Here is a 26,667-nt window from a genome sequence, read left to right on the forward strand (position 1 = left end):
TTTCTAATTCATGAAAGTGTATTTATTCCAAAAAAAATTGCGTTTGAAAGACCGCTATGCAAATATTGTGCGACATATAATATTGCAACGACCGCCATTTTATTCTCTAGGCTAAAAAATATATATGTAATGTTTGGGGTTCTAAGTAATTCTCTAGCCAAAAATACAGATGTTTTATTTCCAGCAGCAAATGTCAGACAAGGACATGAAGGGGTTAACCCTTGAAAAGCTGGAGAAACCAAATGTGACAGCAGCAGAGTTACTGAGAGAGTGCAGGGAGGGTGACAACACTTTGTATACCCTTCATGTATGTCTGATCATTGTCTGCATTGAATAGAGCCTCACATCTTCACATACATGTAACATGTATGTGTGCAATTATATCCTCTCATATACATGTGTTCCATGTATTACTGTTATCCCCAAACTGAATGGCTGCATCGTTTCATGTATTACTGTTAATCACAAACTGAATGGCTGCATCGGGGGCGCGCACGGGGGCGGGATCAGGAGGTAATGTTTTCTAAATACATTGCCCGGAGAGACAATGGGCGGAGCAGGGCGGAGTAATGATCGGCTGCTGGGAGGGCTGGATTGCTAGGGCGGAGTTCCGATCACTGCCGAAAGCAGGGGGAAACTCATTTCTTAGGGGAAACCGATATCGGCACAACACCGGGTTCCCAGCCCGCTCTGAGGGGCAGCCTAGATATTCCCAACAGTGTTATGCCCCATACACACGTGCAGATTATCTGCAGACTTTTGTCTGCAGACTTACCAAAACCATATAATATGAGGTCAAACCTAAACACTTTCAATTTGTATGCAATCCGGCAGGCCCTTGCACTACATAGAAAAGGTAAGTCTGCAGACAAAAGTCTGCAGATAATCTGCGTGTGTGTATGGGGCATTAGTCACAGACAATTTTTTAATATTCCCAAGCTTACACCTCTGGGATGTTTCTTAAAATGTATTGTCTATGTGTTTATATGTTTTTTTTTTCATATGCACATCTGGCAGCTTTATGATTAGCAGCCTTGTATTTGAATACAATTCTCTATAGTTGACATCAAGTGCAGTGCTGGGTACAAAGTTGTTTTTTAGCAATAAAGACCTGAAAGGTGTTCTAATCCTTCTCCAAAATATCAAAAAAACTAAAATAAAAGATTTGACCTTTAACTTTCAGTAGTTTTCAAGCCACAAAATGTGCATGGTTACAAAGCTTGAATAATGACAATAAAAGGGGTTAAAGCCGAACAAATGGAGTTTATGGTAAAAGCATGGTATTACAAGCTGTGCCTGCAGAGGGAGCTCCTCGCAGACACTCTGCCTCCCTTCACATCTCCCGGCCGCTCTTGTCTGAGAGCCGATCTCTCCCACAATCCCTCGGTGTTTCCGGGTCAGGTGTCGGGTGTCGCGGCTGCGTTTGTTTTGGGTGATGAGCCCGGGGACACCTCGCTGCTTATTATGGCCAATCTGCCGCCCGGGGATCCCAAGCTGGTATCTCTGATCGTCAATCACCTGAAGAGCCAAGGCCTGTTTGACCAGTTCCGCCGGGACTGCCTGGCTGATGTGGACACCAAGGTGAGGGCTGAGAGCAGAAGGAGCTGTCACTGATCCGGGCTGGGGGGCTCCGCACACCTTACAGGTGGGGGTTTGGATTTGTGGGGAATATTTCTCAGAGAGCCCCTCCCCCCTACCAGTGTGTGTGCTCCCCTCTGTATGGGGGAGGGGTACACACATCTCCACCCCCCAGTGTCTGCTCTGTGTACAACACTTCATCACTTCTTATTACACTGCAGCCTCATATTACCTGCTCATAGCAGGCAGCACAGGGGCCCAGCATGTAGGGGGTCCCTGGGTCTCGTGTGTGTGTGTGTGTGTGTGTGTGTGTGTGTGTGACCGCTGTGTGCGCGCCGCTTCCCCCATATGGGGTGGCCCTTGCATATATGGTGGGCGCAGCTTCCCACATATGGGGTGTCCCGTATGTGTGGGGTGGCCCATTTGCTTGGGGTCGCCTCTGTGTGGGCGCAGCTCCTCACATGTTGGATGGCGGGGGTCCCTGTGAGTGTTGTGCGGGGTGGTGGGGGTCCCTGTGAGTGTTGTGCGGGGTGGCGGGGGGTCCCTGTAAGTGTTGTGCGGGGGGTCCCTGTGAGTGTTGTGCAGGGTGGTGGGGGTCCCTGTGAGTGTTGTGTTGTGCGGGGGTCCCTGTGAGTGTTGTGTTGTGCAGGGGTGGCGGGGGTCCCTGTGAGTGTTGTGTTGTGCGGGGGTGGCGGGGGTCCCTGTGAGTGTTGTGTTGTGCGGGGGTCCCTGTGAGTGTTGTGTTGTGCGGGGGTGGCGGGGGTCCCTGTGAGTGTTGTGCGGGGTGGTGGGGGTCCCTGTGAGTGTTGTGCGGGGTGGCGGGGGGTCCCTGTAAGTGTTGTGCGGGGAGTCCCTGTGAGTGTTGTGCAGGGTGGTGGGGGTCCCTGTGAGTGTTGTGCGGGGTGGCGGGGGGTCCCTGTAAGTGTTGTGCGGGGGGTCCCTGTGAGTGTTGTGCAGGGTGGTGGGGGTCCCTGTACATCTTGTGGTATAGTTTCCTGCCTGGGCTCCCAGTCCATATTGTCATTTTGCACACAGAAGTGATGAGTTTGATAACATTCAGCTTGGGATAAGAGCTAAGCCCCCCCCCCCATACTGCATGTTCCTTTATAGGGGGAGGTGTGTGCTTTTCATTGTAGGGGGGATCATGTGACCAGAACAGACTAACAATAAGTATGTATGCACTTTAGTTTTTACACAGGGTAGGTGACGTAGGTAGCAGTAGGGGAAAGGGAACATTATAGGATTAGTTGGTATTGGAGTGGAATTCTACTATAAAACAAATAATAAAGTTGGTAAACAGGCAGAGTTTATAATGCAGAATAAACCTCCTATGTCTCTTCTACAATCAAAGTTCCTTTTATATCCGCCCTGTACACTGCACTGCACTCCATTGTACAATTTCGGCAATGTCAAGATGGAGGAACTCCTAAACATGTGTGAGTGACGCCATCTGGGCTCAGCCAATGAAAGTGGCCAGCAGTTGGTACCTGGAAGCTGGCCACCTTAAGATGTCAGCGGCTGGCTGGGAGCTCCGGGAAGGCACATCAATAAATTGAAGGGAAGTATAGCTCAGTTTTAAATCTGCTTCATCTAGGGACCGGAATGCTGTATACTGTATTTTCTCATTGAGGAAGTTCAGACAACTTTACCACATTTTGGGCATTAGATGGAGCTGACGATTATAGGAACTAATCTATTACAGAAAACATGGGGAAAGTTCTTCCAGGCTAAATGAATGCATGTTGTTTATTCTTAGGCATCCAATCCTGAGGCTTCCAGCCTAGTGGGCACAGTGGCTAGTCCAGGTTTGAGGACAGCTAGTAACATTAACTAGTTCCTGCTCGGCCAAGAGCAAGATGACGGCCAAGTGGGACTTGGGTCAGTCCGGGTGAATGTCATATAATGTCCTCCTTGATCGCACCTTGTGTGGGGCCGCGCTGCAGCATGATCAGACCCAGCCGATGACTGAATAATGTACCGGTGTAACGTGAGAATTACCTACCCCGTGAGAAAAACCTACCCTCGTCACTTCCGGCCAGGAAGAGCTGAGCAGCGCAGCAGTGCGCATGCTCACAGCCCCGGATACCTAAAGGGACAACTGAGGAGCAGACTAGTGCGCATGCGCACTAGTATGGAAATAGCACGGTGTACCGTGGAAAAAACCTAACGACGCGGCGGTTAAATAAAGCAGCTGGGCTGCAATACGAATCATCTCCTCTCCTGTCCCTGTCCCTTCCCTGCTCTCGGCAAGTAAATATAAAAGCGTCTGGCGGCTCCGTGATTTATGTTTTCATACACCCGCCGCCGCTTTAAAGCGGAGTTCCAGCCATTCACTCACCTGTCCAACGGTCCAGCGATGTGGCCGCCCGAAGCCTCGATCCTCTCCCTCGGCGCCGGCATTACTGCTGTGGGCACCCGGCTGTTACAGTTTGTGGCTTCACAGCCGGGTACCCACTGCGCATGCGCGAGTCGCGCTGCGCGCCGTGATTGGCTGGCAATCTTCTGGGACCTCTGACGTGTCCCAGAAGATTGCAGGGAGGGAGGGGGAGAGGAGAACTTCCGTTCAGGGCGCCGCGGCGCTCCGAGCGGAAGTGGGAGCGGGTACCTGTCAAAACTAGATACCCGCTCCCCCCCCCCCCCCCCAAAAAAAATGACATGCCAAATGTGGAATGTCAGGGGGTCAGGACTCCCTAAAGCGGAAGTTCCACTTTTGGGTGGAACTCTGCTTTAATATTTACTTGCCGAGATCAGGGAAGTGACAGTGACAGGAGCGGAGATGACTCGTATTTCAGAACAGCTGTTTTAATGTAACCGCTGCATTCCATACAGTGCCGTGAACCGGAAGTGACGAGGGGTAGGTTTTTCTCACGGGTAGGTAATTCTCACGGAACACCGGCCCACTCCAGTACCATGTGATCACTGTGAGTAATCCCAGCAGATCACATGACAGTTGTAAACAATTGATGGCTTCCTTTAATGCCATTGATGTTATACAATTGTGTTGCTAGCTGTGATTGGTCACAGTGATCACATGGTACATTCAGGGCCAATCACAGCCCATCTCTACCATGTAATCAGCTGTGGCCATTCAGTTATTCACAACAAAACACACTAAATCTGTTTTACTCAGTAAAAATGGTTGCTTATCCCAGTGAAATTCACTAGTGTAAACAGTGATAGGAAAAAAAAAAAGTGATCGTTTTCCCAGAGTAATAGTGTTACTATGGTAACACTGTATTACTCTGGTCACATTATGATAAAAAAAAATAAAAAATGTGATACAAAAAAAATAGAATTTTTTTTTTTTTTTTTTTAAACACACTGTTACCAGTCAGTGTCCCTGATCACCACCACGCCAGTTATATTCTAATGCTGTACTGCACTGGTGACGGTATGTAATAGAACAAACATTTTTGAAAAAAAACTTTACAACTTCAAAAAACTCACCATGCCTCTTGCTAAATACCTTGGAATGTCTAATTTCCAAACATTTAGGGGATATTTGTACTGTTCTGGCATTTTTGGACCTAAAGAAATGATAGGCCATCAGTACATCAGGGTTGATCAATTTTCACATATTTACCATAGTTTGTGGACTCTATAACTTTCCTACAGACTAAATAATGCTGATTTGGGTTATTTTCACAAAAAAAGCACAATACAATTGGGCCTAAATTTCTGAAGAAAGATTTGCAATATTTTATAGCCAAAACACAGAAAAACATGTTTTGTCGTTTTTTTTGTTTTTTTTTTTTTTCAAAATTTTCAGTTTTTTTTTTTTTTTTAGCAAAAAAAAAAAAAAAACAGGTGGTGATTAAATGCCACCAAAATAAAGCTTGATATGTGTGAAAAATCAACAATTTCATATGGGTACAGTGTTGCGTGACAGCACATTTTTCAGCCCTGAAAGCTGAACATTTGCCTGGGCAGGAAAGTGGTGACAGTGCCGATTTATTAAAATGGTATTTAATTTCAATATTTTGTCAGAAATGCGTCATTTGGCCCCTTTCACAGATGGGAGTCCGCCAGTGGACTCAATTTTTCTCAGCGGGAGATCGATCTGCTGATCCCCCGCTGAGCAGGCGGATGGCAGCTCCGTCTCCACGCTGTGTGCGGAGACACAGCGGTGTGGTTCCCACTGTTCTCTTTGGGGGAATCGGATGAGAACGGACCATCGTCCACTCTCATCCGATCCGCTGGACAAATGGAATTTCTATCCATCCGGATTTGACGGATCGGATGTCAGCAGACATGTCCCCGCTGACATCCGATGCCCCATAGGGATGCATGGGGCATCCGTTCAGATCTGCCTGAAAAACTGACAGGTGGATCTGAACGGTCCGCTAGTGTGAAAGGGGCCTTAAACTGCAACTCGGCATAGCAGGCACATCCTGAAACCTGTAAATCTGATGCCTTTTCTTATGAGGGGCCCCAAATATGGAATCGGTGACCAGCTCCTATGTCTCTATTGCTTTGTCAGGGCAGCCATCACAGGAGTGGGTTACATCTATGAGCTCTCCAGTTTGTGAGGTCTCGGGACACTCTGTTAGAAATGGATTCTAGAGAGCTGCCGCAAAGAGAGGACAGATGATTGGAGGGACATTGAGTGGACACACACACAGCTACAGAGGTGCAGGAGGTGAACCTCATGGGCAGCCACAACCTGTCCCTTCCAGTGCACTAAAAAGCCAGTAGGGCATTGGACTTTAACCCTTATAAGCCATCACATTTTTAAATATGCTGCAGTTCTTTTAAACCAATTGTCTTGCCTTGCAGCTGACAACTAAATGCAATGGATGTAGTAGTGTTTTGCCTCATTTTATAATTACAACGGTTTAATATCCTTTCTCTTCTTGCTTTTTATGTCCTGTAGCCTGCATACCAAAATTTGAGACAACGAGTTGACAACTTTGTATCTAACCACTTGGCAAATCACACCTGGAGCCCCCATTTGAACAAGAATCAGCTGAGGAATAATATCAGGCAGCAAGTGCTTAAGTGAGTCACATCTTGTACAGAAAATGAACTATTCTGCCTGTTTTTTTTTCATCTTGCAGCTCATTTACTATAATTGTTTTTCGTTTTCAGTGTACATTATAGGTATACATATTCGCTGATTGCTGAATGATATTTTAATAAGTTGTAATGCAGCATGCCTGTGGAAAAAGCCATTTTCTCTTACGTCCTCCGACAGTCGCCGCCCACTCACAAGTCTTCACCAATGGGTATTGACCTTTGCTCCATAGGAGCAAAGGTCAATACCCATTGGTGAAGACTTGTGAGTGGGCGGCGACTGTCGGAGGACTCAGAGAAAGGAATTTTACGGTAAGATTTTACAAAAATTCAGTTTTTCCCATTTAAATCTGAAAACAGATTTGGCCAGAAAAAACATGTCTCCTGATTAGTAGGTGATCTTGCTGCCCAAGGAATTGAAGAGCTTACAGTTATTGCACCCTTACCAGAAGGAGAGACTCCCCTCACTATTGACGAACAAGGTCATCTTGTTTGGGAAGGCCAGAAAGCGTATGTGGGTGACAAATTGAGGGAACCGCACTGTGGAGGTAGCATTATCCTTTCTAAAGACAGCTGACACTGTGCTGCTGTGACTTTGTAGAGGCAGCAGAACGAAGGTGGAACGCATGCAGCTGCAAATAATCCAGGCTGAGTGCATTGGGGCATGCTAGATGGGTTTTCTGACCTGAAAGTGACATATTGGTTTGTATAAAGTGGACAAATGACCACCCCATCAGTTTAAAGAAGGAGTTTACTATTGTAAATGGTTGTAAAGCTATTTAAATATCATTCTAGTCTGCAGTCAGAACTCCTTGAAGTTTGTTGGTTTATTCCCTGCATTATTTTTTTTTTCCTCTCTGCCTTCCTTCAATTTTTTTTAAATGATAAAATGCCAGAATCCCCCCTTAAAGCTGGGACGAGCTCTATTTGAAGATTCCGCCTTATTCCACCAAATGATCAACCAAAGAAAATCCCAGACAATGGATCAAAACAAAAATAAAATATCCATTTAAAACCGCAAATATTTATTAAAAATTAGATTCGATTAGCTTCTGGTTAAATCCATACAACGCAGGGATCGCTCTCACTTGTATTGTAGCTTGGGATAGAGTTTCTGCACACCTGCAGCCGCTGCTATGTACTTTCTCCTCTCTGCTGTGTTCAACTAACTGGTATCAGCGCTCTGCCTATTGTTATGTTAATCATCTGTAAACCCTGTTTTGTGGCATTTTACCATTGTTACTGCAACATACTGAGTATATGCGTATCTTTTTTTTTTTTTTTTTTCTTCAGGTCTGGAATGCTTGAAGCAGGTATTGACCGCATTATATCCCAGGTGGTGGATCCAAAGATAAACCACACATTCAGACCTCAAGTGGAAAAAGTTGTACAAGATTTTCTAGCTACACTACATAACAAGGAGGATGCCAATGCAAATCATGAGCAGACTGAAGAGAAGTTTGAATCATCGGTTTCAAATACTGGTACTTTTTATTTTCATTTTGATTATAGGCATAGCCCACCTAAACAAACCAATGCACCAACAATGAATTAATAAAAAATGAGCATTTATTAGGCCCCTTTCACACTGACCGGAGCATCCATTGCTCTCTATACCGCTGACATACGATCCTATCTGTTAAAAACATACGGATGGGGATCTGTTCTCCATCTGTCTGGTGGAATGGATCGGATAACAGTCGGTTGGAAACGGACAGGTGGTCCGTTTCCATTCAACAGCCCATAAAAACAGCACACCGTGTCCGTGTCAGCCTGCTCAGTGGGGATTCAAGTAGAGATCCCCTGCTAAGTGGGTGGATCTCCTGGAGGAGTCCGCCAGTTAAAAAGGGGCCTTTTTCATTGGCGGACTCCTTTTGAATGCAAATCAGAGCATTTTTAAGTGTGATCAGTGCACCATGGTTGCAATGCACAGGCTTCTGCATTGATTAATTCCAGCTGCAGGTCCCTTACAGAGGCTGGGGTAATAAACAATGGACTTCAAGTACATTGACATTACAGCCATGCTGCCAGGCCGCTCTGCTGAGCCCCTCTCAGTGATGTGGAATTTTTTTTTTTTTTTAAAGCTGCTTGTCCAAGGGACTAAATCGGGCTCCCAATCATGTCCCTTATGGCAGTCTACTTGTCCTGATAAAAACAATTTTTTAAAGTCTGTTTTTATTAGGCAGAGGTACTTTCAGGAACGTCTGGGGCCTTTAAAAATGAAAGGGGTTTTATGATGATTTAAACTTTTAATACTTTTTTATTTTTTGGTAGAAAATTTCTTAGAACTTCCAAGCGTTGTATATATTTTTTTAAAGCCGAGGCCTGGAGAATAAATTGGTAGGTGTTGCAAGTTTTTATGTCACACATTATTTGCACAGCAGTTTTTAAAATAATGCAAAAAATACAGTACCCAAAATGGTAAAATGCACTGCTCAAAAAAAATTAAAGGAACTCTTCAATAACGCATCAGATCTCAAAGGGTAAAACTATCATGCTGAATTTCTATACTGATTATGACTGGGAAATGTGTTAGGAACGAAATGATGCCACATTGTTTGGAAACAAAATTTATCAACCTACTACAGAGGGCTGAATTCCAAGACACCCCGAAAATCAGAATGGAAAAAGATGCAGCAGGCTATTCCATTTTGCTGAAATTTCATTGCAGCAACTTTAAAATGGTGCTCAGTAGTTTGTATGGCCCCCAAGTGCTTGTATGCATTCCTGACATTCTGACAAAACATAATGTCCCAGAGGTGTTCTATTGGATTTCGATCAGGCGAGCGTGGGGGCCATTCAATGGTATCAATTCCTTCATCCTCCAGGAACTGGCTGCATGTCTTTGTCACATGAGGCCGGGCATTGTCATGCACCAGGAGGAACCCAGGACCCACTGCACCAGTGTAGGGTCTGACAATGGGTCCAAGGATTTTATCCCGATACCTAATGGCAGTCAGGGTGCCATTGTCTATCCTGTAGAGGTCTGTGCATCCCTCCATTGATATGCCTCCCCGACAATTGCTGATCCACCACCAAACCGCTCATGCTAAATGACGTTACAGGCAGTATAACCTTCTCCAGACCCTTTCATGTCTTTCACATGTGCTCAGGGTGAACCTGCTCTCATCTGGGAAAAGCACAGGGCGCCAGTGGCAGACCTGCCAATTCTGGTGTTCAATAGCAAATGCCAATCGAGGTCCACAGTGCCAGGCAGTGAGCATAGGGCCCACTAGAGTGTGTCAAGCCCCCCTCATGAAGTCTTTCTGATTGTTTGGTCAGAGACCTTTACACCAGTGGCCTGCTGGAGGTCGTCTTCTAGGGCTCTGGCAGTGCTCAACCTGTTCCTCCTGGCACAAAGGAGCAGATACCGATCTTGCTGATGGTTTAAGGACGTTCTACAGCCCTGTCCAGCTCTCCTAGAGTAACTGCCTGTCTCCTGGAATCTCCTTCATGCTCTTTAGACTGTGCTGGGAGACACAGCAAACCTTCTGGCAATGGCACGTATTGATGTGCCATCCTGGAGGAGTTGGGACTGCCTGTACAACCTCTGTAGGGTCGCCCTATGCTGCCAGTAGTGATACCGACCCTAGCCAAATGCAAAAACTAGTGAAAAACTGTCAGAAAAGCTGAGTAGGGAAAACAATGTCAGTGGCCTCCAGCTGTAAAACCATTCCTGTTTTGGAGGTTGTCTCATTGTTGCCCATCTAGTGCACCTGTTTATTTCATAAACCCCAAAGCAACTGAAACTGATTAACAACCCCCTCTGCTTCTTAACTGACCAGTTCAATATCCCAGGAGTTTAATTGACTTTATACTATGCTCTGATTTAAAAAGTGTTCCTTTAATTTTTTTTTTTTTTTTTTTTGAGCAGTGTATAATGAATGACGTTATGCTGAGTAAATGGATACCAAACTTGTCACACTTTAAAATCTGAGCATACCTATGCAACGGCAACAAACGACATAAATTGTACTTTCCGTAGGCGATGCTTTAAAAGCCTTTACAGGTCACTACTTTAGATTTACACAGGGGTTTGGTACTATAATTACTGGCCATGATCTGATGTTCGCAGGGATATCTTGCGTGTGGGATGTGTACGACCAACTCGTGTGTTCGCCTTTGTGCACGGGGAGACGGGTGATTTAAAAACAAAATGCCCTTATAAAAGCATTTAATCACACCAAGATCTTTGTGATGAAGTGCTTTCCATTTTTAAAAATAGCCCCTGGGAAACCGGAAGTGATGTATGTTCATTGCTTCCTGTTTTCTATATCCTAGAGGTGGACAGAGCAGTTCCAGTTTTTGTCCTTCTCTATGATCAGCCGGCGGAAGCACCGGCTGGTTGAATACCCAAGTGGAACGGGACAGCCTGTGAAAGGCGGCAGGAGGAGGGGGTCATCCCCACCCACTGCTTGTAAAAGTGATTCAGCGATTAGATGCACAGATTGCTTTTACAAGAGAGCCGACTGTTGGCAAGCAGCAGCAGGGTCAAATGTAAAAAGAAAACGACTTGTCTGGCTTCCCTGATTGCATGTTCTGTGTGTCGGCCGATGGTAATTGAACATCCCTGCCTCTGTCACGGTGTCAGATGGGACTTAGGATTCAGCAATCCCTGTCATTGGCAGATGCGGTGGTGCGTGCAGTTCAGGTAAGGGTGGCGGTGTGAGATTTGGGGATGAGGTATACGCTCATATTGCTGATTACAAACGTGGTCCAAAAAAGGTGGTATTTTTCTACAGTAAATCAACCTTTTGTTGGTTAGTGTACCACTTTTTTATATATGCCAAGTATATTAAAGTGGTTGTAAACCCCCCTGTAATGTTTGTACCTATAGGTAAGCCCATAACAAGGCTTACTTAATAGGTACTGTAAATATCTCCGAAATTTGCACTGTTTAGAACATATTTGCATGATATATTAGGCCATCTGGTGGAAAAATGCCCACATCCCTAAATTAGAACATCAAAAACAAGGACGTTCCCTCTAAATGGGATTTTAAGGAGCGAAAGTATAGACTATGGGAATATCAAGGAGATTTTTACATTGCATGCAGCTGATGAAGTCATTGGCTGCCCATGCTGTTACTTCAGCGACTCCCGTGTGCATGCCCGGGAGTGACGTCACACAGCCCGGCCAGTAGCACAGCCGGAGTCCACAGACCCGGAAGGAAGTCGGGCGAAATGAATGCAGGGACGACGAGGGCTTCGTTTGGAGGGAAGTGTCAGGTAATGTGCAAGTATGTGATGCATACTAGCACATTATGTCTTTTACTTTCCAGGTAAGAAAAAACAAAACAAAAAAAAAAAATCAAAAGACTTTACTTCCTCTTTAACTCTGCTACTAGCATTTATAGTGTTTAGAAGGATGGTCTAGATCTACAAGAGGTGTTTTAGTTAAAACGCTTGCATTTTTAACTGCTCTAGTAGATAGAAAGTAGCTGATCTTTGGAGCTCTGTGCAGGGCACTATTGTCCATCTGTCATAACAGGGTGCACGTTTAGGGGGTTTTACCGCTTCTTTAACCCTTTCTTGATCCAAGGCTATTGATGCCTAGATGCTCAGGGCAAATTAAGCGGTGTCATCATGCATCCGGTAATTCTAATTTGCATACTTGTAATACAGCATTAACCCCCTACTACTTTTTATTTTTCTTGATTTTTAGTTTCATATATAAATAATATGCTGGCTGAAGGGTTTTATTTTATGTAAAGGCTTTAACCTAGGTCAAAGCTGACCTAGTGATCACATGATTGGCACTAATCTGGTTCTTGATTTTTAAATTGCTACAATCCATAAGTGACATTCAGGATTGATATCCTCCAGCCATGCAAAGTGTCAGCTGCTGCCTGTCATGGGGGGTTGTTTGTAAATGTTCTCCCAACTCACTGCATTGTGCTGGGAAACATTTACAAGTTGTAGACTAGAAGGTGTTAAAGCTATAAGAATAATTTTAAATGCATATACAGTTTATAGTTTCAATTGTTATATCCATGGAGGTATTCTGACAGATATGTTTCTTCTCTGTCCTCATTTCCCGAAAGGTTCCATCTCTGCAGTTGGACCTAGCACAAGTGTAGCTAATGATGCCATGTCTATTTTGGAGGCCATAAGTTCCCTAAATCAAGAAGCCACAGCTGCCCGGGCCTTAACAGAAAATGCAAACCATAAAAACACTGAAAAGGTGTCCAGAAGACTTCTACAGCAAAATGTAGATGCATCATTGGAGAAAGACCATCCTCCAGAAGAGATCCAGGATAATGACAAACCTGCCCCTGAAATCCCCAGTGAAAGTGTTGAACAGGTGGTGAAGCAGGAAGATACAACTGACATTTTACCACCTGTGGAAGAAAATAAAAATGTAGCCAGTGAAATCATTGGCTCTTCTCAAAGCAAAGACATTGTGAATGATATTGACGAGCAACGACCTAAAGCAGCTGAGAAAGCTGAGAAAAAAAATGAGGTCATTGAAAAAGTTGAAAAGAAGGACGACAAGAAAGAAACCAAGATGGAGAAGAAGAATGAACATGTAAGAAAGACTGATGAGGCCACAAGGCAGAAGGAGGAAAAATCGGTGAAGGAAAAAGAGGGCGATGCAGAATCCGTAAAATACATCCTTGAAAAGAGCAGCAGTAAGCAGAAGCCTATTGAGCCTGTGAAAGAAGGTATGTGCATGTAGTTTATTGGGAAGATGGCTTTTCTAAGAGAGAAAAACGATTATGTTCAAAAACCACCCAGTTAGTAGTCTGTGGGCTAGATGTATCAATGTTCTAAAGTGTTTTTTCAAAGAAATTAATGGTTGGTATACATTTTATAAAATCAGTATTGTAATAGCAATACAAGCAAAAGTTACATCTGACAATCCAATATGTGCCTACTTGTAAGAACTCGGTGAATGCTGGCCATCGCTTTCCATAATTTCCTGGAATCCTTGCATGCTTTGAAGCGTCTCCTCTGCTGTTTACTTCAATTTCTAACATCTACAGGCATCAAGGTACCTTGCTGCCTGCATTCCGGGGTTCATTTACACCAATGCATGCATTAACACATGCATGTTACTTTTTGTAATGAATTGTGTGCATTTTTGCATGAAGTGCGTTTGTTTTGTTTTTTTCTGCCTTGCATTGAGTTGCATGTATGTGTTGGTGCATGTTTGCATGCATTTTAACACATTGCATTGCACTTTGCTCAAAAACAGTTGTGCATGCTTTAATCTTTTCAGCCTTGGGTAAAAGCAAAGCAATGCACTGGTGTGAACTGCATTCATAAGGAACCATTTTTCTTTAGTTTCCATGCATTAGAAATGCACTCAGAAACACACCTCAGCGTATCTGGTGTGAGTGATCCTTGGTGATTCCTGTACTGACTTTGCCTCCTGAAATGACTCCTCTCAGTATATCTGTAGTTCTGTAGGCAGGCTCTGTGAAATGTTTGACCGCAGTGCCTACATACATTTTCACTGAATTTGTCAAAGAAGTAAATGTGTGGATCTTCACAAAGTAAGTTTACAGACTTGATGACCATTCAATACATTACGATTAGTCTATAAATAATTGAAATTCAATACACAATTGAATATTTAGAATTTATATTCTGACTATAGATGCACAATAAATCCACCAAACTGTTCTCCATGCAGGATTGTGGTGTGTTTTTGAAAAAAAAGAAAGAGAAAAAAAAAAAGGAAACTACCTCAGCTTTATAGGGCATCCTCTTTTAAACCTTCCCGCCTGGCCTATAGAAGAATGATGGCCAGGAAGGGGCTTTCCGGTGTAACGTTAAAAAACCATACCCCGTGGAGAAACCATACCCTCGTCACTTCCGGGCTGAAACAGCTGAGCAGCGCAGCAGTGCGCATGCTCAGAGCCCCGGATACGTGATTGAACATTAAAGAATTAGACAAGTGCGCATGCTCGGTGGGCATGAAATTCTCACGGCACTGTGTCTAATGTAAAACTTGCGGCGCTTACATTAAAACAGCTCCTCTGAAACGTAAATCATCTCCGCTCTTCGCCCTGTCACTGCCCTCATCTCCGGTAATAAATATAAAAGCGGCGGCGGGTGTATGAGATGTAAATGTGACGGCGATCGCGGCTCCGTGATCCGCTTTTATATTTATTACCGGAGATGAGGGCAGTGACAAGGCGAAGAGCGGAGATGATTTATGTTGCAGATAAGAAGTTTTAATGTAAGCGCCGCAAGTTTAACTACCGTGAGAAATCCATACCCTCCGTAGCGGAACCGGAAGTGACGACGGTATGGTTTTCTCACGGGTATGGATTTTTCACGGAACACCGGTTCTGACTGGACATCATATGACGTCCTCAACAGGCCGCTCCTGCGCGACCCTGGCGTTCCCTCGGACACACTGCATTACTGATCTCGGTAAAGAGACCTAGGCTCTTTACCATGTGAATTAAGCTGTGTCTGATCACAGTGTAAATAGGAATTGCCGGTTATTAATTTTCCTCTCACACTGACAGCTCGTCAGGAGGGGAGAGCCGATAAGTGGCTTTCCTCACAGGGGCGATCTACCATTTCACTAATGCCTGCCAGTGCCCACCAGTGATGCCTATCAGTGCCCATCATTGCTGCATGTTGGTGCCTCCTCTTCGGTGCCCATCAGTGCAGCCTCATCAGCGCACATCAGTATAGGAGAAAAATACTTTACAAAATTATAACCGAAACTAAGAAAAACTTTTTATTAAAAAAAAAAAACCCAGTGGTGATTTAAATACCACCAAAAGCAAGCTCTATCTGATAAAATATTTCATTTGGTTACAGTGTTGCATGACCACGCTACTGTCATTCAAAGTGTGACAGAGCTCAAAGCTGAAAATTGACCTGGACAGCAATGAGGTGAAAGTTCCCAGTATTGATGTGGTTAAAGGATAAGTTCACCTTTTTAAAAAAAAAAAAAAAATAAACAAATTCACATCTTTTTGCAGGTGCATTTTATTTTTATTGGGAGCCTCAAAAGCATTGCCCCCACAATCGGTAGATTATGTGTGCTGCGCAGGGCTCTTGCATGCTCTGTGTGTAAGCTGTTTGGCCATACATCATACAGCCAAGCAGTTACACGTTAACAGGAAGCATCAATGAACTACCACAGTGCTCAACATTGAGAACAAAAAGCGGACAGCGGCAAAGGCTGCCAGAGCTTGTAGTTTGCAATTCACAGAACTCTGTAATTGAGTGACATTGGCGGACTTTTGCATGGCCATGTTCTTTGCAGATTGTCACAGAGAGCAGGGGGAGATCCTCGCTGCCTGTGACATTGGAGAAGCGCGAGGGCCAGTGGATTTGTTACTTGTTAAACCCTGAACATCCTTTTAGGATGCCATTGACTCTTTTGTTCCCCAGTAAGTCAGGAAATCGATTCAAAGTGGTATTAAAGGTGTTGTAAAGGAGTTTGTTATTTTTATTAAAAAAAAAAAAACATGTTCTACTTATCTGCCCTGTGCAAGGGTTTTACACAGAGCAGCCCTGATCCTCCTCTCCTGGGGTGCTCCAGCGGCACTCCTGTTGCCTCCTTTTCATTGGGTGCCCCCACAGAAAGTTGCTTTCCATAGGGCACCCGTACGGACGCGTTCCTGAGTCCTGCTGCTGCGTTTCTGCTGCTGGGACTCGGCCCCGCTCCTGTGTCACTGGACTTGATTGACAACAGCGGGAGCCAATGGCTCCTCCTGCTATCAATCTGTCCAATGAGATGAGAGCCAGCGGCAGGAGCCGCTGGGCTCGTGCATGGCGCTGGAACAAATGGGCTCAGGTAAGAAAAGGGGGGGTATGGGGGGTGCTGCAACAATGTGTTTTACCTTAATGCATAAAATGCATTAAGATAAACTTTGAGACCTTACCATAAAATATAATATATTGCAGCTTAACAATCATTTAGATATGGTAGCTGCATTTGTTTTCCAATTAACCCCCCCCCCCCCTCCCCATAGTAGGAGTAGGCGGTGTTTTAAACCAAAAACTAGGACATGCCCAGTCTGGTGCAGTTTGGATGCTTTTAAAATGACACAATTGGAGATCTCCTATTGTTTGGGTGAGGTCAGGGCTCTGGGATCAGAATTAGGAAGACGCATAATAGTAAATGAAACAGACCAAAGGGCAGCAGCAATGCAGAATAATAAAAGACTAAGCAAATGAATTTAAAAAAAATAGCACATTTTAAACGAATCTCAATGTTGATCTACAAATCCACAAAATTTGTAATTACACAAAATTCTTTCAGATTTTTCAGAACTGTTGGTACTTGACAGAGGTGGGAATATGTCTGCTTGGTAATAAAGTTTGTCTCTCAGAAACCAGCACTTTGGCTATTCTGAATTTAACACACTGCACTAAAAAAAAGACTTAATGGAAAACTAGGCAAATTGGCTAGTCTGTGCATTGGGACTGTGTTGGGCAAAGCTTCCGGTGTAGATCAATACAGATGATGTGAATGGACCTTAAAAGTGTAGTATGTATAAAGAGTGTGAAGTTTTTGTATAAAGAATGTCACCAGTCAGGCCAATTAATGTTTTTCCCATCTTGTGGGTTTTTCTTTTTTTGTAGAATGCCCATCTATTGATTCAGACCTGGATGCTCTGTCGGATGTGACAGTTAGTTCAGTCCACACCAGTGATTTGTCCTCATTTGAAGAAGAGAGTGACGATGAAGATGAGGCTGTGTCAGACAGTACAGAAGAGGGTGAAATTTCTTCTGATGGTAGGTTCACAGCTGATTCTCATTTCTGATAAAATAAGAACTGCAGCCTAATTCTGTTTTTCCATTTTTAGTGTAAAGTGGAGCTTTTGCTTTACATGCTTTCTTTTCACTACAGCATGTGATTCTATTGGAATATGAATATAGGGGGAAAATTGGAGCATTTCTGTATTTCTAGTTCCTTATGGCTTACTTTTGCAAATTTAATGGTTTATTGAATTAATAAATAGAAAAAAGTGAGTTTTCTCTCATGTTGTGACCATGTTTGGTGATATCTGTATTAATCCTTTTGTTTTACTTCAGATGAAGAGAAAGCAGCTACTCAAAATAAAGCTGGTGAAGCGGGCGAAACAAAGGCAAAGGGCACTCGGCACTCCTATGTGCACAAACCATACCTGTATTCCAAGTACTACAGTGACTCTGATGATGAGCTCACTGTGGAGCAGCGCAGACAGTCTGTGGTAAGGTTATGCTACTTGTAACACACAGGATGTCAGGAATCTATTTTCCCATACCAGTAAGGGAATGTCAGTTTTGGTAAATGTAATGGAAAGATATATGAAAGGGGAGTTGCGTCTGCAGATCCTAAAAGTGAATTAAAGCAAGGCCTCATGCACACTTAACTAACCTTCTTTTTTTTTTTTTTTTCCACTATAATTTTTTTTTTCTGCATCTAAACGCCCCTCAATGTTAGCCTTTGTGTCCATGCAGACGTAGGCATTTACAAGTGTAGCACCCTACAGGTAGGTGCTAGGTAAATGTATAGTGGGCCTTGTCTGCCTAACAGCAGGGCTGTGATTTATTTAGCTAGGGTGTCAGGGGGGCTTCCAGATGTGCCTGCTGAGGGGAGAAGTATACCCATTGGTTCCTGTGACAGGATTCTCATAGGGCAGTGTGGGAAGCCCAATCAGGGGACACATCCCAGCTTGTAACTACTCCAGAAGGCAGATTAGGCTGCAAAGGATTCTGGGAGGGGGTATAAGTTTGGGAGGAAGTGCGTGGCATCGTGTCTTTGGCGGGAGCAGAGTCCCAGGAAGGAGAGTGCAGCTGTCTCTCCTCCTGTCTGAGGAAGAGGATATCTCGGGGTGTCGCCTGAGTGTCCAGGGAGTGCTGAGTTGAGCTGAGGGCATCCGGTGTGCCGGGAGCCTGCGGAGAGAGAGAGAGAGAGGGGTCCAGTCCCAGGAAAGCCTACACAGGTCGTGAGTACTGAGTATTGCCCCTTTGGGGTCTGCTTAGAGTAAGAGGGGACCACTCCAGAAGAGGTTCTAGGATCCAGTGTCTGCTAGCTGCAAAGGGGGTACATAGTCAGTGGACCCTGAAGAGTTACAGTCAAGGGGGCATCTGCATCTGGGCCCTAAATTATATAGTGTGTGTCAGTTGCAAGTACAGATTTGCAATGTTCTACTTCATACTACCTCAAGCTGGCCAAAGCGGGGGACAGTATTCAGTGAATTGTACAGCATAACAGTGTCAGGAGTTCTACAGTTTCACAGTCCTGGATCTTCTGGACTTTCAGTCGAGGATTCAGCACTTCTTTCAAGTTGCAGTGTACTCGGTGTTAGCATTTTTTTTAATGCTTTTTGGAGCAGTCTTTTTATGCACATTGTAGCGCATTCTTTAAATGTGTATTGTGGCCTTTTATTTTTAACATGTATAATTTGTACTTCTGTGAGCTTCTTTTTCATGTGCATTTTTGGCACTTTTTTTAAAGCGCATCTTGGCACGGGTTTTTTTTTTTTAACGGAGAATTTTATTTAATCAAGTATTTTGATGCTTTAACACACTTGGCGCTTTGCATTTTGGCAGAACGTGCATCTGCTAGCTGCGTTGGAGGTGCATTAACCTTTATGTTAATGCATGTTTCTGCAGATTCCTACAATGCACAGAAGTAAATAGGGTGTTAAAAAAAAAAAAAAAAAGCTCCAAAATGCATGTTAAAAAAGCAACAAGATGCACATAAAAATGTGTTAAAATGTGTGTTGGGGAAAAAAAGCACCAATAGGCACATTTAAAAAAAAAAAATGCACATGACAAAAATCGATAAAATGCCAAATTGAACCTTTTTGGACATGGAGCATCGTGTGTTTTTTTTCAAAGGCACATTTGTAGCACATTTGTAATATGACAAAAACGTGTGGCAAAAAGCATGAATAACTGCATGAGGTGCTGTAAACACCTTGCGCATGTTGAAGCAAATTTTGTGCGATTTCGAATCGCAGGCAGAATTCTGCATTGCTCAGATGTGAACAGGGCCTAAAAAAACTATAACTATATATAACCTCATATCACGATTATGCCTTTTCTTTCAAAAACGTTCACTATAGTGAGCAGCACTGGGCAGGGGGGCATCAGTCTTTTAGATCACTGCCTAACTACGGAACTACAGGCATTTCAGGCCAAGCTTTGTTAATGGAAATTATACCAAAGCATTTTTTATTAACTCGTAGAACTTTTTTCATATCTGTGAATTGAGCTCTGCTCTGTAGAAGCCATAATGTGGATATATCGTAATCATTAGGCTGCGTTTGCACATGCAGGAAGTCTCCCCCCCCCCCACGACCTACATATCGGCTCTTGCTCTGTATTTATTACTTTAGTACCGATGCCAGTGGAAGCTTAATCTTTATATCAGACCTTAAAGCGGTAGTAAACTGCAGTTGTTGAAAATAGGGAAAAAAACCTCTCTGCAAGGCAATGTCATGATGTGCTAGTATGCACTGCATACTATCACATTATCAGAGACTTGCCTTAAGAATGAAGCCCTCCAACGACACGCCCTCACCACTGAGAGGGCTTATCTCTTTCCCCCCAGTCTTCTTTATGGGTTTGCATCCTCCAGCAGCCGGGTGGCTGGGGACGTGATAACATCACTCCCGCTCATGCCGCCGTTTTACGGCACGGGCTCTGAAGGTCTGGCACTGTATGTCAGACCTTCAGAGCGCATGCGCTGGTAACCTCACCAGCTATAGTAACAGTACCTACAGGAAAGCTTTACTATAGGCTTGCCTGTAGGTTCAAGTGTTAGAACGGAGTTTACTACTACTTTAAGTATAGGTTTGCTACTACTAACTTTCCAGGCGCATTGCATACCTGAATTTCTGCGATTTCTTCATTTTTCCAGTAGTTTTGTTTGGTCGTTGACAAGGGGGGTTTTAAAGACAACAAAACGAGGGAGCAGGAATATGTTAAAACCGCATATTTAAAGAAGTAAACTCCCATGTATGATTTTTACCTGTAGATAAGCCTATAATAAAGTTTTACTTTTAGGTACAGTAAATACCTCCTAAACATGCACCGTTTAGGAGACATTTACTTTAGATGCAGCTGGTGATGTCACAGGCGCATGCGCATACCCATGCCGTTCCTTCAGTTCCGTGCCATAAACCGCATCTCGCACACGCATCTGTGACAGTGATGTCGTTGCCAGCTTGGCCATTCGTATTGCGGAAGCCCTCAAACCCAGAAAGAAAACCAGGTGAAAGATGGAAGCACTTTCAGCTGTGAAAGCACGCCTCTGGAGGGCTTTGTTTTTAGACAAGTCTGTCATAATGTGCTAGTATGCAATGCATACTAGCACATTATGACCTAAACTGCCCAGGCCCAAAGTTTTACAACCGCTTTAATGAAAAAAAGAAAAAATATCTTGCAGTTGAGTAAACATCTGTGGGCACACACAGGTATCAGTAGTGTGGTGTATAAGAACGCCCCAGGATTTGGCAATGGCTTTTGGTCTGTATGATGTAATCCCATCTTTATAGAATACAACTCAGCCGTACTTGGAGTACTAGAAGGGCATTATGGACAAAGGAGAACTTTGGGCTGTACGTTTTTTTTTTTTTTTTTTTTTTTGTCCTACTTGTATGCTACATTTATGACAAGTTGGATTGGCTTTATCTTGAATTTCCTAACTGCTTGCAGGCCAAAGAAAAAGAGGAAAGACTATTAAGGCGGCAAGTGAAACGAGAACGATTGGAAGAAAAGCGCAAACAAAAAGCAGCTGAGAAAGCAAAGGCTTTGAAAATGAAGAATCAAGGTAGGGTGTATGGATAAAACGGGTTTGTTAAACGGTTCTGTCTAGATACAGGGGTTGGACAAAAATATGGAAACGCTAGGTAAAACAAAATTGTTACCAAATATGGTGTTAGCCTGCCTTTTGGCATCCAAGACGGCCTGAATTCTCCTGGGAATTGACCAACATAAGTCTTTGATGATGGATAATGGAATCTGATACCACTCCTAATGAAAAAAATCAGTCCAGCTCTTGCGGAGATGTCAGGGGCAGAAAACTGACCCAAACCTTGTACTCCAAAATTGACTATAGGGGCTCTGTAATATTGAGGTCCGGCAACTGCAGCGTCCAGGGAAGGTGCAAGACTTTGCATGCTCTTCAAACCACGATTTGACAACACCAGCTGTGTGAATTGGAGCATTTTTGTCTCGATAAATGGCACTGTCTTTGGAAACTTTGTATCATGTGGTGCACATGGTTAAACAAATTTTGCTCATAATCACGGACCGTGACAAGATATGGCTGCTCAAACCATGATGCGCCGCCATCATGCTTTACTGTTGAGACACAGGACAGCGCTGGTTATAGGCTTGGGATTGTTTGCCACTGGTAAACACGTGCGGTAGTTGGGAACAGAGTAAAGCTTGATTCATCGGACCATATTAGTCTTCTATTGATCGATAGTCCACGATTTATGGGTGTTGCATCACTCCTCTCCTCTTCTGAGCTTTTTAATATTGGTCACTAGTGGTTTGGCAATTGCAGCTCGTCTGTAAATGTTTTACTTATGGAGTTCCCTTCGCACTATGTTGGTGGATACAGGCTTTGGGAGACTGAGATTGAGCTCTGCAGTCACTTTTGCAGCAGTTGTTGCCTTATTCCGGGTCACAATCCTGCACAATGCCCTTTTTGTCTCTTGCGGTCAGTTGACCATGTCGACGGCGCTTATGCTTGTCAAACAACCTTTTCCCAGAAACGAAATAAGCTGCTATAACCTTTGATTCTGTTCCTCGCGACACCACATATAAATTGGCAACCGAGGCACCAGCTAAGCGGGCACCAACAATTTACCCTCTTTAAAGCTCCGTAAACTGTGACATGACTCCGTATTACTACCAGTGAATGACAAAGGTAAGGCTTCCCACCTGCTAAGTGTCTCAACAAACAGCAGAAGAAAAAGAATATTACATCACTTATGCTTTCAACATGAAACATGTCGTCCCTTTCACACCTACAAATCGTGTAGTGTTTCCACATTTTTGTCCAACCCCTGTAGTTTTTGGCCTTTTAGTTCTTGTTTTCATAAATAAGCCCCACGATTTAAAATATTATGTTTTTATTAATTTTTTAACTTTTTTATTGCAAAATATAGGTACATCAAACTCTGTACATAAATCTCCAAAGGATCAGAAGTCAAAATCTGCCAGTATGAAAGAGGTTCTCAAAGAACAAATATTTTTAGAAAAGAAAGTTGCAATGAGTAAGAAGAGGAAGAAGGATAGTAGTGGGTATGTTTTGGATTTCTCGCTATTTTATTGGTTTTCATTGAGCATATGATGCAGCAAACTTTACAATTAATGGAAGTAACCCTTTTCTTTTACAAGTTACATAAAACCATGTTTAATTATTAAACAAGTCTTAGAATCTCACAAGTTTTAAGAGTGTTTGAAAATTCCTTTCTATTTCTGTCTGGATAAAACAGAGCACTTTACATGAACCCGTAGGACATGTGAACCTTACCAAATCACATCATTGTTTTGAGAAAAAAAAAAAAAAAAAACGCCTTTGTGTATGTACGATATACACATATGTGTGTGTGTGTGTGTGTGTGTGTGTGTGTGTATATATGATATACAGTCAGGTCCATAAAGATTGGGGCATCAACACAATTCTAATATTTTTGGCTCTATACACCACCACAATGTATTTTAAATGAAAAAAAAAAAAACAAGATGTGCTTTAACTGCAGACTTTCAGCTTTAATTTGAGGCTATTTACATCCAAATCAGGTGACAGGTTTAGGAATTACAACAGTTTGTATATGTGCCTTTTTAAGGGACCAAAAGTAATGGGACAGATTAACAATTATAAATCAAACTTTCACTATTTAATACTTGGTTGCAAATCCTTTGCAGTCAATTACAGCCTGAAGTCTGGAATGCATAGACATCACCAGACGCTGGGTTTCATCCCTGGTGATGCTCTGCCAGGCCTCTACCGCAACTGTCTTCAGTTCCTGCTTGTTCTTGGTGCATTTCCCCTTCAGTTTTGTCTTCAGCAAGTGAAATTCATGCTCAATTGGATTCAGGTCAGTTGATTGACTTGGCCATTGCATAACATTCCACTTCTTTCCCTTAAAAAACCTAGGCTGCTTTCGCAGTATGCTTTGGGTCATTGTCCATCTGCATTGGGCGGCCATTTTCTTGGAGTCCATGATTGCTGGACAGCAGGGAGCAGCTAGGCCTTTACTCTAGTGACTGACCCAGGTATTTCCTCTTTCTGTTCAAATCGTTTTTCTACATAGCAGAACGATCCTGTTCTCCTCCATATCGATTGGGGGTATGTATATTGGGATCCCTGTAGGTCTTTCTCGCTCGCCCTGCTATTGGCAGTGCTAGTGGCTGGGACTTGTAGTACTGCTGGTGCAGCGGTGCGGTTCATTTTTTTGCAGTTTTCTTAAAGTGACACTGCGTTATTCCAGGGTTCATAATGGAGTTCCTAGGAACAAATTTCACCTAGTGATCCCCCTCCTTGCGGTTGCGGGAACCTCCGGGTATCAACCCCTGTCTGCCTTAACGGCAGTTTTGGAAAATCTGGTCTCAAAAGTGGATGTGATTATCAAAAATACAATTTGTAAAAAGCACCCTATGCCCTCCCCTGTATCCTCAGATTCTGAGGTAGATATGGCCGCTGCGGACGTATGCCATCCTGAGGGATCAGCGTCATCGCACTCGGATGGCGAGGGTGCTATATCCTCGTCTGCAGTTGCGCGGGAAAGCGCGCTGGTGGAGGCACTTATAGTGTCACTAGTGGCAAAAAATGGTGGATGATTCTGCAGCGTCAGGGACACAGGTTTATTTTGGCACCCGCAAATCGCAGAAGTCGGGCAAGGTTTTCCCTTGTCTGGAACTTTTTAACAAAATTGTCAACGAACAGTGGGGGTGCATCAAACAATCTGTTTGTGGTGCCAAAGCGGGGTTGTCCGCAAGATGGACTGTACCACTGAAGATGGCTCATCCAGTTTCCAAACTTAACAAATCTACTGTGGTCCCGGTCGAGGAGTCCCCAGTCTTCACAGACCCTGTGGATAGATGGATTGAATCTCTGCCCCGTTAACACTTGATAGCGGGCTCAATACTTAAACCGTTCTTTGTGATTACTCTGGTGTCCCAGACCATAACGGAATGGGCAAATTTACTAAAAAGTGACTTTGAAATGGAACAGATCTCTCCGGGCCTGACAGAGCTAACAGACCAAATGGTCCAGGCCCTACTATGTCCGCGGTGGGGGTAGCTATCAGACGCATGGTGTGGCTAAAAAGCTGGTCTGGAGATCAGGCCTCAAAAAAGGCTCGATCAGATCGCCCTTTTTCGGTAGACCATTTGTTTGGTTTCCTTTATTGGATGAGTTATTCAAAGGACTCACAGGCATGAAGAGTACTCTTCTTTCTCAATCCGCCAAGGGCAAGTCACCGCGTAATAGACTGGGTCTTATTTCACAGCCCACAGGCGGCCCTTTCGTGCTTCCGGCACGCAGGATAAAGGATCTAAGCCATTTAGGTCTTCTGGGGGTTCCAAGAAGGCATGGTTGGGTAAACCGAGAACAGGCCAATCCAGACCGGCAGACAAATCCCTATTTGCGTGAAGGGACTCCCTCCCCCATATCTGTGGTGTGGGGACGTCTTTGCTTCTTTCCGGAACCATGGACTTCCTTGATTCAGGACAAATGTGTCCACAAACTGATCCGATCGGGTTACAAGATCGAATTCCGGTCTCGACCGTCAGACAGGTTCTTTCCGTCCAATCTACACCTACATCTATCTCCAGACCAGTTAAGGGATCTACGAGAGGCAGTCCAAGATCTGCTGTCACAAGGGGTGATTGCGCCGGTTCCTTCTCAGGAACGCTTTCAGGGGTTCTATTCAAACCTGTTCACTGTGCCCAGAAAAGAAGGAAAAGTACGTCCAATCCTGGACATCAAGGCTCTTAACCGCTTTGTGCGGGTACAGAAGTTTCGAATGGAGTCCATTCGCACGGTAGACAAGGAGACTTATCAAGAAAGTATATCTACACATCTCTTTTTACGCTGGACACAAGCGTTTTCTTCACTTCTCTGTAGTAGAGGAGCATTATCAATTTGTGGCATTACCCTTTGGTCTTGCCTCCGCCCCCAGGGTCTTCACCAAAGTGTTGGCTCCGGTATTGGCATTACTGCGATAGCTGGGGATTGCGGTACTGGGGGTACCTGGACGATCCCCTCTTAAGAGCAGGCTCCCATTTGGCCCTGTTGGGCAGCTTGACAATCGCTGTACTCTGCAAGAGTTCAGTTGGAACCTCAATTTCAAAAAATCTGCCCTGGTACCATCCTTTAAAACTGGATTATCTGGGCCTGACTCTGGACTCTGTTTCAGTGAGGTTTTTTCCTCCCCCGGACAAGCTGCAAAAGTTACAGGGGGCGATTTGTTTGTTGTTATCCAGCAATCTGTCCTCTTCGGACTTGCATGCGACCCTTAGGTCTGATGGTGTTGACCTTCGAGGCAGTTCAGTATGCTGCATTCCACATGAGACCCTTACAAAGGGAAATTCTTGTCAAATGGAACAAAGACCTAAAGTCCTTGGACACTGATTCGGTTGAGTTACAACACAAAGACGGCTCTTCTATGGTGGCTTCACTCGTTAGCTCTACGCCAGGGCAAGTCCTTCCTCCCATTGTATTGGACTGTGGTAACCACAGTGGAGGAGTGCTGGGGAAACTGTGTCCAGTTGTCCTGGACAGTAGAAGAGTCCAGACTTTTCTGATCCATATTCTGGAACTTGGAGCGATTTAAAGCTTTGTCTGAGTCACTGGACAAATTGTTTACAGGGTTTTTCAGTCCAGCTTCAATCAGACAATGTCACGGCCGTGGCTTACATCAATCATCAAGGGGCACCAAGAGTGTCTTGGCGGCCCGGGAGGTGGCCGAGATCTTGAAATGGGCGGGAAAATTTTGTTCAAGCCCATTACTGCAGTGCACATCCCAGGTGTGGAAAACTGGCAGGCGGATTACCTGAGTCATCTGGTGTTGGATCAGTGGGGATGGTCTCTGCACCCGGAGGTTTTTCACCTCCTGTGTGTCCGGGGGGGGGGGGGGGCACCCTA

General features: G+C 44.2%; 1 protein-coding gene across 1 annotated transcript in view; it reads left to right on the forward strand.

Annotated features, from left to right (window-relative positions):
- The first annotated feature begins 1,409 nt into the window (after positions 1-1,409).
- BOD1L1 (biorientation of chromosomes in cell division 1 like 1) overlaps positions 1,410-26,667 on the forward strand; it is a 75,493-nt gene continuing 50,235 nt past the window's right edge. The window contains exons 1-8 of the mRNA XM_082249846.1: positions 1,410-1,581; positions 6,452-6,576; positions 7,885-8,075; positions 12,635-13,255; positions 17,151-17,303; positions 17,604-17,761; positions 21,219-21,333; positions 22,682-22,817. Coding sequence (XP_082105972.1) covers positions 1,465-1,581; positions 6,452-6,576; positions 7,885-8,075; positions 12,635-13,255; positions 17,151-17,303; positions 17,604-17,761; positions 21,219-21,333; positions 22,682-22,817 — 1,616 coding nt within the window. The 5' untranslated portion in view covers positions 1,410-1,464. The remainder of the gene's footprint in view (positions 1,582-6,451; positions 6,577-7,884; positions 8,076-12,634; positions 13,256-17,150; positions 17,304-17,603; positions 17,762-21,218; positions 21,334-22,681; positions 22,818-26,667) is intronic.

The sequence above is a fragment of the Pelophylax lessonae genome (assembly GCF_965119305.1).
Source record: "Pelophylax lessonae genome assembly, chromosome: 1".
Classification (NCBI taxonomy): Eukaryota; Metazoa; Chordata; class Amphibia; order Anura; family Ranidae; genus Pelophylax; species Pelophylax lessonae.